The following is an 11,711-nucleotide window of genomic DNA, read 5'->3' as shown; positions in this document are numbered from 1 at the left end:
TTGAAAAAATTAAGATATAGTGATAACGGAATAGGTTATAAAAGGTATTTACGATCTGTCTGCATTGTTTGGGTTCATTTTTTAAAATATTAAAATACTAAAATAAGTTATTATCCCCCAACTACTATGATTTCCCAACTTATCAAAAATTATTTCAAACTGGCGTTGGAAGTTTTAATGTTGTAAATGATAAGTTTACAATCTTATATTATTTATATATTCATGTCTTATTCCATATTTTAAGCTGATTAGACGAAAATTGTTGTCTAAACAAATTGGTCAACTTAAATAGTTACCATTAAATATTTTCTGCTGTAGATCCATTGATCGACTGTTAGGTATATTTGACCGGGGCCGGTTTCCCATTTAGCATTCACCCCATTCACCTTTCCAGCCACCTTTTACACCCCGTTACCCGCAGAATGTCCGGTCTACGAGAAGCGATCATTTGTCTTGACTCGCCGTAAGTTCATCTTACCGATTCCACAGCAAAATACATTTTTACGTTTTTCAGAAGTAATATATATATCGCAATTTCCTCATTGGAGCAAATCTGCTGCTCGGTACATATCTTTGGACTATTTATCGTGAAGCTGATCGTGAATTAGATCAGAATTTTAGTGACAACTAGTGTACATGTTGCTCGAAATCGAGCAATTGCAAAGAAGTACAGGAGTTATTTACAAACAAATTACTTGGTTGAAAACTTATAACAGTCATAATTTCCAATAATTTTAAAAGAGCAAAAGAGCCAACAAAAAGATTATCAACCAATGGAAATACTTACAATTTACGTAACAGTCCTTTTCCATTTTGAAGGGTGAATTTTTGGGAAAAGGTAAGCTTACAATTTAAGGTCAACGTAAAAAGGCTGTCAGCTTTTATTAAGTACCGTACCTAAGTTATCTAGCCAATTTGTAGACAATAAGGTGTCTGCTACTTTAAACTCTACTGGACAGAGTTAGGCAATAACTGGCAGAAATCTGAAATGGTGTTATTTATCATAGGCTTAGTCATATGCCAAATCCTTAAAACTTAAAATAAAAATTTAATAACTAACTTATATCATTAAACACAAACCAACATCCAAAACTATACACATTTTTAATACAACTTCGATAATTTACACATTGACTGTTTACAACATATCTTTTTCTTCTTACTATTAATTTTTGCTTCGCAACGGGAAAAATTTGTTTCATAATTATTGAAATAGATTTATAATAATCTATCATATAGTTTAAGATTAAATAAACCTACCGCATAGTTTTTTTTTTTTTTTATCAGCTGTCTAAAATTGTGAAATAGACATTTGACAGTTCTGGTTGTTTACATTTAAATGTCAAAGCAAAAGTAAACATTGTGAATTTTCTCATGCTTCCATGGAGACCAATTATAAATATTTAATTTCTGACAACAGCTGGAGTTTCGAAAACAATTTTTGTTTCCCATGTTAATCTTATGGAGAAATACGAAACTTTAAAGGGCCCCAGGGCCTCACTCTCTAATTATTTCCCTAAAAAGAAAGTTTTCCTGCACAACTTCACGTTACGCTCTTTCCAATGACACCAAAAACATGTCAATCAGTTCAGTAGTTTCGGAGGAGTAATTGTCACAAAATTCCTGCTTGCGTATTAAATAAGTATAGATAACATAGAGTAAATTTCGAAACAATAATCTATAATATTAAAACGAAACAGTGTTTTTTTTATTTCACGATTCTGAATCAACCACTCGACGGATTTCCATGATTTTTGTGTTGAAAGAAAGATAATTTTGAGAACTAGGGAATGTCGAAGCCATAAATTTAGTTTAGGGTCCCAGTTTTTTAGAAATTAAGTTTTATTTTTTTTTAAGTCTAGCAGGCGACGCTAAGATTCTAAACTAGCTTTTGGCATAAAACAATTTGCTTAACATAACAGCTGTAAACATTCAGCTTTTGTGTCACAAATTCAGCATTTGGATAAAAATGTAAAGAGATACTTAGGGTTGACTTATTTATACTATGTGTAATGCAAATCATTGATACGTTCAATTCTTCTGTAAGAGAATGACAGATTAATTAAATTATACACAGTAAAATACTAGGATGTTGAAATTATTTTTTTAAAGCAATCTTTGTAATCTTCGATTTGTTTTAGAGCAATATAATTTGTTTTAACTAACAGCTGGTTAAATGTAAACTATGGAACTATGAGGTTATTTTATTTACTCTTATTTTGTCATTGATTATAGGAAATAAGTAAGATTAGTAGAGGATAATTAGACCACAGTTTAAAACAGTTTAGACCAAAATTAATTAAACCACAGTACAAATCGAGGCTCTGTACACGAGTCTTAATAAAAAAGGATAAATGCAAATTATTTTACTATTCCACTTTTCGAGGAAAGAATAGAAAAATAACAATGTTTACATGTTTTAATTCTTCATGGTAGCTTTTTGTTTACAATTAATGTTTGTCTGTTTTAATTTTGTTTGGATTAGGCCCGGAAATATTGATGTCATAAAAAGAAGATCAAGAATAATCAGGAATCACGATTTTAAATTACCACCACAACCTCAGCCGGGTTTTATACAAAGACTGTACACAACGTCAACATTGACCTAGGATACTGCAATTAGACAAACCATCCTTTTATGAAATCGTGTTCAGTGTGGTTCCGTTTGGGGGTGCCTATCAGCGTCCCCAAACGTGAAAACTATGAATATATTGTAGTTTAAATGAACTAATATGGGAAATTACGATGTACACTTATTCAATGAGGGTGGGTAATTATTAAGGATAGAACTGATAACGGTATGGATAATAAACATTGACAATTACGTCATTAGCTTTACTAGCGTGTATACGTTTTATATTCCTGCTACATGTGACCAGTTCTTTTAGTAATCGTGAGTTCTTTTTTTTTCAAATGAATGTTATTTGAACCAAACAGCTGTTTCAAAACAAACTGTTATTGTTTTTACTTTTCTTTGTTTACACTTATTTATTTAGCAATTAATGCAGTGAAATTGATATAAAGGATAGGTGTGACGATTTATGTGTACTGTGAATTTTATTGGATATTATCGTTTTATTTTAGGTCGTTTCTATTCAGACCTACTGGAAATTGTGTATAGTAGTTGTATTGTGGTGATAATAATTATGGAAGAGGCAGGTATGCTATGGAAGGTGGCATCGTTGACTAAGTCTATACACTTCTCAATTGACTATTACTCTCTCTACTGTAGGCTACTTATAATCAGTGTGCGTCTGTGAGAATCGGCTGCAAATCTCACTTCAACGCTTTTCACATCGTAAAAATTGCAGAATTGCTGTTTTATTGTAAAATTATCGGATTTAAAATGCATATCGTATAGGCCTATGATGGAATAAAAACATATTTGGTCACACAACATTTGTTTACAAGATGATTTTTCACATTAAAACTGCAAGAAACTTTGTCTTGATATGTGTAAACTAGCTGATCTGAATTGTACACGGTTTTAACTGACTACTGAATTCCCGTACGTAGGACGGGCTAACACCTCGTTTAAATAACAGAAATTTAAAAACTCATTTGCTGACTTAATTCCTTACCAACCAGTAAGAATACTGAAGCATGTGACAAATATCGGTAAACCACAAACTGGAGTTTCGCGATCCATGACATGTTTTGAACCTCCAAATGCCTGACACTTTTATACAGTGTATATTCCAACAAATGTTTGTTTCCTATCTGATGTCCAATAAGTCTTTTTTATTACAAATATCACTAAGTAAAGCAAGTTTGTTGTAAATTGGAGTTTGTCGTTTGTATTAATAAATAAATTAGTAAATAAATAAATACTGTACAGCAGAATCTTTGCTGTTTGAACACCTTTGGCGGGTAAAATTATTTTAATGAACATTTAAAAACGCAATCAGGTAGTTTATACAATTTCTAACTTTAATGGGGTAAGGTACTATATTGATCTAACTTGCATTTATTTCTGAATCAAGAGATGGACTATGTATTATTTATTTTGTATTGTAAGTGACTTAGCCTATTGCTTTGCTTAATGGCCTAATAAATCATCGAATCATTGAATTGAATCGTTGGTTTCATTTTGATTTTGTAAGCTACTACGTGATATGATTTGATGTGGTGTATAATTTTTGATTGAGCTAAACTAATTTAAATAGAAAATGGCTTTATTAGTTTAAGCGGCGAAGTATGGGCGGGTCATCTTTCTACTGAACATCTAAAATAGACAAAGGGAGTTGAGTTTGATAATAATTTTACCAACGACCGTTGTTTCAGTTCAATTCTTAGAATTGCAAAGTTTCTCATAACAGCACTTACATAACAGAACAGTTTTTGACTATGCTTTATCTATGGTTTTACTTAACAACGGGTAACGGACCAATGAAGTTGAAGGATTGAGAGAAGAAGTAAAATTGTAATGCTTCGAACGTCGACTAATCAGCTGTTCAGGTCAATTTAATTGTTGAGTGGTGCAATTAGTGTTTGGTACAATGTTTCGTTGCATCACTGTCAGTGGCAGTGAGAGGCTATACACGAAAACACAAACTCTCTTAGATGTTAAGAGTAGTGATTTTTAGTAATTAAAAAAACTGTCGTAGGTAAAGTAGTGTACGCAACTCACGTCAATAGTATTCTATTTATAACTTTCACCTAACATAATACACACCTAGTTATGTTATGTAACTTAGTAAAAACTATATCAAACATACAGTACCCTTAAAATAGAGTATGTGATAAATTACACATCTATGTTGTCAGATATCTCCAGTCTGAGTCTGAGTCTGTGACTATTAAATACAACGCTAAATCTCGAGCCTTGAGGAACGGGTTCAATCCCCACTAATCACCATGGAGCAGCCTCAAGACCCAGAGGTTCTGAACCACATGTACCAGCTGTCAAAAAGGGTGGGCATTAATTGCGCCAACTGACAAAAGTCAGGTAGTCGGGTATTCCTGAATAGCGCCAACTACTCCAGAGAACCCGATAGGTTCCTTAACCAAGCCAAGTGGCGGACTCTTTGACTGTATAATTGAGTAGGTTAGGTTAGGTTAGTTTAGGTTAGGGTAGGATAGGATAGGTTAGGTTAGGATGACACGTAATCAAGGACATTTCTTCTGACGGCAACTCACCCCTACCTGGCTTGGGGTTGGCGCAACTAAGTCAAATGTTTTAGGACTCTTTGAGGGCTCAGCGCAATTAAGGAACTCTTTGGCGCAATTAATGCACGACCGTCAAAAACATCTTTTATCTTACTTGCTAACCATCTAACCTTTGCATTCACCTTGGTCCACGATTGTTGATATCGTGGAGAAACAAAATTATCTTATTGTAAAAAATAATCGTACTGGTATATACACTAGGGCAGGACTAAATAACGTTTAGAGTGTCAGTAACGGAGGTGGTAGGAGGGTCGGTTAGTCATTCCACGCACACCGCCTCTCTAGACCATCCCTTGCTTCACCAACCCTTGAGTCGAATTATTTACTTTCAACCCGAGTGAAAGATAAATAGTTAACTGTCTGGTCAAAAAACGCTCTGTCAATAGTAGGGGTGGATCGCTTACCCAAAAACGTGTTAAAATCACTCTCATCTCGTCTAATGGACAAGAACAAAAAGGTTACTTAGATAAATAATTTTTGAACCAAACAAACCCGTAGTAATCGATTAATCAAGAAAATCTATTAAGAATTAAATAAAATTGTCACGATTTGACATACTTGTTGAAAACGTTGACCGATTGCTTGTCTTGAAAAATTATAAATTGTACCTGGTTGAAAATGTTGTTCAAATAGTGGTAGTTTTTGTGATACAGAAAGAATTCTCCTAGCCTAAGAGGCGTTTTTACTTTGATAAATATACGATTTCGAACCACCGAGGGATTGAATCAATCACAAATTTTGTGATTGATTCAATCCCTCGGTGGTTAATTTAATATAAGTTAAGTCTTTGATGGTATTTCAACCCAGGTTCCTATTCAATGATAGAAGTATCCAATCCATATCCCATCTATGGGCGTATTTTAAAACGTTTTTATTAGCTCGCTTTCTTGTCCGGTACAAATTTTGAAATCAATTTTATACTAATTTCCTGACGAGCTAGAGACTTGAAACTTGAAACATAGCTCACAAATGGAAGAAAATGAAATATTATATCATTTAATTTTCATATTTCCTTTGGGCTACACCCCATGGGCTTGTTTTTATTAAATCGCTTTCTTGCAAATTTTGATACTTCCCAATGAGCTAGAGACTTGAAATTTGAAACATAGCTCACAAATGGATGACAATGCAATATTATATCATTTAGTTTTCATATTTCCCTTGGACTACGCCCCATGGGCTTGTTTTTATTAGCTCGCTTTCCTACAAATTTTGATATCAATTTTAATCGAAGTTCCCGATGAGCTAGAGACTTGAAACTTGAAACATAGCTCACAAATGGATGACAATGCAATATTATATCATTTAATTTTCATATTTCCCTTGGGCTACGCCCCTTTGGCTTCCAAATTTTCCATGTTTATATAAAAAAAAATGTAAACATATAAATTAATTTAAGTCAGCTGTAAATACTTAAATTTGACAGTTAGAAGAGCAGAGGTTCAGAGATACAGGTTCTGCTCCCGAGATATTCTAAAAAGGTAAAATAATAATTTCAAAGTAAAGATAAAACATCTAATTACAGATAATAAGGTTTTGGGTTTTGGTTACGTATTAAGAGGCTATATAAAATAGCCTCTTAATAAAATGTATAAAATTTAACATATTTACATAGACTAAAAACGAGATAATAATTTATAAATAAAAATACTTTTTAAAAATGCCACGTTTTTAAACGCACTAAAAAGTATAAAATAATATAAACAATTTTGAGGGAATAAATACTTGTAAGATTTAAAACGATAAACGTGGGGCGCATGCAATAGATCATAATAGTTCAATAGGTGAATTTAATCGTAAATCATCATGCGCCCCACGTTTTTCGTTTTAAATCTTACAAGTATTTATTCTCTTAAAATTTTTTATATTATTTTATACTTTTTAGTGCGTTTAAAAACGTGGCATTTTTAAAAAGTATTTTTATTTATAAATTATAAAGAAAAAGAACGGTAAAGTGAGATTAGTTTTCATATGGTACTTTTGGCATTAAATGGACCACACCGATAAATCGACTTCCAAATAAGATTTTAATTAGTTTAAAAATAACAAAATCTACCTAATCTAAAACACAGTTTACCCTCAGGGTAGGTTAGGTTAGGTTATAATTATTAGGTGTGGTCCTCCCTGTTATTTTATAAAAAGTTCCTCTCCCAGCTGGTTTTTGTAGCAGATTTAAAAGATTTTCTAATTTCCAGATTCATATTCATAGAAAGGTACGGACAAATCTACTTAAATGAAAAAATTTAATAGTTTTGTAACGTTTCTCTACATCAGATATTCAGAACTACTATTGTCAACTCACATAAAACATGGTTCATAGTGTTAACTTCAGTTCCAAACTCCCAAGAGTAGTTGAAGCTGACAGATGATTCGCATGTAATTAGTTCACCTGTATCTCTGTTGCACTCTGGGAATGTTAAATCCCTCTGCTGCAACATTGCCGCAGCCTCCAACAGTAGGGATTAGTACACTGATACATAGCTGGATTACTCTTACTCGCGAAGACTTCAAAATGCTACGTAGAAAGACGTAAAGTATTACTGATATTAAATACACGCCAACGTCTAAATAATACATGTAGTCTAATGTTTGAAGTACGGTACTGAAGAGGAGCAACACTTTTGGATTTTTGAACTAAAAGAAGCTAAAATTTCCAAAAGCTTATGTACCGGTATCGGTGTGTGTTATGACTCCAAACATTGTAATTTACTTGTTTATGAATTGAGTCAATGTCTAAATTATACAGTTAGTCTAATGTTTGAAGTACTGAAGAGGGGCGAAAATTTTAAATTTTTTAACTAAAAGAAGCTAAAATTTCCAAAAGATTATAAAGGTACCGGTATCGGCGTGTGTTATGACTCCAAAAATTGTAATTTGTTTGTTTGTGAATTGATTCAATGTCTAAATGATACAGGTATTCTAATGTTTGAAGTACTGAAGAGGGGCAAAACTTTGGATTTTTGAACTAAAAGATGCTAAAATGTCCAAAAGATTATACAGGTACCGGTATCGGTGTGTGTTATGACTTCAAACATTGTAATTTGCCTGTTTAATTTATTTTAATCAAATTTGGTAATTCATTTATTCATTTCATTCTGTACTATTAAAACATTTTTTTTCTTCCTTCAAGTGGCAAATAAAAGCACACGTTAAATTATTTAAATAGGGAATGAATCTGACAATTATAAGGAAATATTTTAGTCGAAATCAATTCGCTAAGGAAATTCGCTTCGTTTGCAGGTTTGCTGCGACGGGAGATTACAGTTATTCATCATGAAAGTGTAGTAAATTGTAGACTACCAAAGCCTAAACTGCACGAGCTCAAAATATCAACTGGTCTTGGGGTAATGCCCTGTTATTTAATTACTCACATAAAGTGGTTAAAAGTTCCTTTCAGCCCCTTTTATCACACTTTCCTTACTTTATCAAAGCTTTTGTAAAAGCACTTTTGGGGCCGTAACAGCTAAAAGCTCAGCTTATTAAAGTAAGAGTTTCACTATGAATATTACAATTCAGCCTCGGAATCGGAAAATCTCATTTTCACTTCATAAAATTGAAATTACATTAGATTCAATTACAACAATGTTTTTGGTATTCACTTACAACTTAAGATTGAGTTAAGGAAATTCAGTAATTTTACAAAAATTGCCGGAAATGTTATGAACGACGAATCCAAGCTAGTGTCCTAGATTATGGGGTTTGTTTTGTGATCGTTTTCGGTGTGAATAAGTGTTAAAATATTCTCCTCACAAAATATTACTTTGAATAGATTTTAGTTCCAAAACAAATGCATTCTAAGTATCTAAAGCTGGGTTTTCCTAGGCGCGGAAGCGGAGAGCGGAGAGAGGAACGCGGAGAGCGGAATTGAAATTAACATGGCATTCCGCTCCGCTTCTAGGAAAACAGTAACATTAAATTTCCTAAGACAAGTGGAGTCCGCTCTCCGCGTTCCTCTCTCCGCTCGCCAATTCCGCGCCTAGGAAAACCCGGCTTAAAAAGTATAAACTAATACTTTTATCTCCGTTGTAAGTCAAGGTATACTTAACTTCAATAGAAGTTAACACAACTTTAAATTTCACGTTGTTATTTTTTTAACTTATTGTTTTTCTGGTGTAAAGTCTCCCAAAGTATATATTTTCCGAACAACAGAGATCTAAGCAGCTGATTAAATCACGTTTCCCACATTCACTACATTTGAATTTTGGTAACAACAGTATACACTTCTGTTTCTGATTGTGTGAAATAATAAATCTAAAAAGGTTTTTCAAACAACATCACTTTAGCTACTGTGTGAAATTTCAGCTAATTTGATAAAGTTGTTTTCATGGTGGAAAGACAAAATAGTCACCTTTGTAGAATATTTACAGCACTTTTTTTTGTTCGTCACAAATAAACAATAAAATAAAACCCCGTTTCCATGGTCCGATCATGCTGGTTCGTGAACTCGTTTGAATAAACTTAGGTACAGGTTTGTAAAAAATTTAATCGAAATCGGATAATTTTTTCTTAAATTATCGTGCTAACGGATACACATATATATCTACTTAAACGGTTGGTGTTTTCGCCTCTGGGGACATCAAAACGAGAAAGAAAATATGTCCCGGATCCAGGTCTTACCAGACCTACGATAATAGCTTAGCTTATTCCCTTTATGGGAAATTCGCTAAAACAGATTTTCTTTGCTCAGAATCAACCCGGAAACCTCCTCCTTCACTCAGCTACCAGAAACCTCATCCTTCACTCAGCTACCGGAAACCTCCTCCTTCACTCACCTACCGGAAACCTCCTCCTTCACTCAGCTACCGGAAACCTCCTTCACTCAGCTACCGGAAACCTCCTCCTTCACTCAGCTACTGGAAACCTCCTCCTTCACTCAGCTACCGGAAATCTCCTCCTCCACTCAGCTACCGGAAACCTCCTCCTCCACTCAGCTACCGGAAACCTCCTCCTTCACTCAGCTACCGGAAATCTCCTCCTCCACTCAGCTACCGGAAACCTCCTCCTTCACTCAGCTACCGGAAACCTCCTTCTTCACTCAGCTACCGGAAACCTCCTCCTTCACTCAGCTACCGGAAACCTCCTTCTTCACTCAGCTACCGGAAACTTCCTCCTTCACTCAGCTACCGGAAACCTCCTCCTTCACTCAGCTACCGGAAACTTCCTTCTTAACTCAGCTACCGGAAACCTCCTCCTTCACTCAGCTACCGGAAACCTCCTTCTTCACTCAGCTACCGGAAACCTCCTCCTTCACTCAGCTACCGGAAACTTCCTCCTTCACTCAGCTACCGGAAACCTTCTCCTCCACTCAGCTACCGGAAACCTCCTCCTCCACTCAGCTACCGGAAACCTCCTCCTTCACTCAGCTACCGTAAATCTCCTCCTCCACTCAGCTACCGGAAACTTCCTCCTTCACTCAGCTGCCGGAAACCTCCTCCTTCACTCAGCTACCGGAAACTCCCTCCTTTACTCAGCTACCGGAAACCTCCTCCTTCACTCAGCTACCGGAAACCCTTCCTCCTCCACTCAGCTACTCACTACTCCTACTCACTGTGTGTCTCTCTGCTACTACTCCCTACTACTCACTCACCAGAACCTTATTGTATCAAAACACTCTCGAATGAACATCAAATCCATGACGATGTGGATGGGGCGAGGGTAGTTTTGATCTATACAAAGCTTGCAACCACCTGTAGCGTACTGACTATTTGAATTCCATCACACGGTTGCCGAGCTTTGCTAGAATCTGTGTTAGATGGGGTTTAGGTCAATGGTTGCAATTAATAATGCTAAAGTACGAGAAAGAACTGGTCCATAGTAACGTGAGAATTACGTTATATTGGATAGTGTCCACGTAGAAATGCATTGTTGTAGCTGTATGAGCTATTAATTAACAGTCCCGTTTAATAAACATGTCGGCCTTAGTCAGTTACAAGACTACAACAAAATCGCGCCACTCATCTCCATTTCTCGGCATAAAATACCTATCCTGTGTATGGTCACCATTTCAATTAAAAGTAAAAAATTATTAGTCACCATCGTGTTTGAGAGCAACATAACCTTATATTAAGGTACCTTTAATTATGTTGCCACTTAGTAAACATGAAATACTCGAACTCATATCTGGTTTTAGATTTATCAGGCAGCAGATTTGAGCCAATTTCTTTCGACTCAACTATTCTTTTACGTGGAGTTTCACAACATTCCCTATTGTAGCGTATAAGATTATTTTGAGAAAAATAGTGAGGAAATTACGTAGGCGAAGGACCAGTTCTAAAACAGAACAAATGTGCAAAATGATAGTAAACATACTAAAAACATTTACTTGGCTGAAGCAATTTTCTTCCATTTACACTTCCATATCTGTTGGCACAAACAAATGAATGAAAATATCGATTGGTTAGTTATGTAAGGTTTGTCTTGAGGCCACGCAACACAAAGAAGTTCAGAAAGTTTGTGGTCACTTAGAATTCTGTGGAAGTCGCGAACCGCACTGACACATGCTCCAAGAGTCCGGGCCATACAACTACCATAGATAAAACATA

The 11,711-nt window shown here is 35.0% G+C and overlaps 1 protein-coding gene across 1 annotated transcript; it reads left to right on the top strand.

Annotated features, from left to right (window-relative positions):
* Positions 1–4,857: 4,857 nt before the first annotated feature.
* On the top strand, positions 4,858–10,338 carry LOC128995554 (uncharacterized). The gene is made up of 3 exons (XM_054420572.1): positions 4,858–4,914; positions 6,596–6,623; positions 9,857–10,338. Exons 1-3 carry the CDS (start codon positions 4,858–4,860, stop codon positions 10,336–10,338), a joined length of 567 nt encoding a protein of 188 aa, XP_054276547.1.
* Positions 10,339–11,711: the final 1,373 nt, after the last annotated feature.

Source organism: Macrosteles quadrilineatus, unplaced genomic scaffold, assembly GCF_028750875.1.
Source record: "Macrosteles quadrilineatus isolate MER2022 unplaced genomic scaffold, UCM_ALF_1.0 Scaffold_5__1_contigs__length_97177068, whole genome shotgun sequence".
Taxonomy (NCBI): Eukaryota; Metazoa; Arthropoda; class Insecta; order Hemiptera; family Cicadellidae; genus Macrosteles; species Macrosteles quadrilineatus.
The sequence above is the reverse complement of the archived record's forward strand: the minus strand, read 5'-3'. Positions and strand labels throughout refer to the sequence as shown.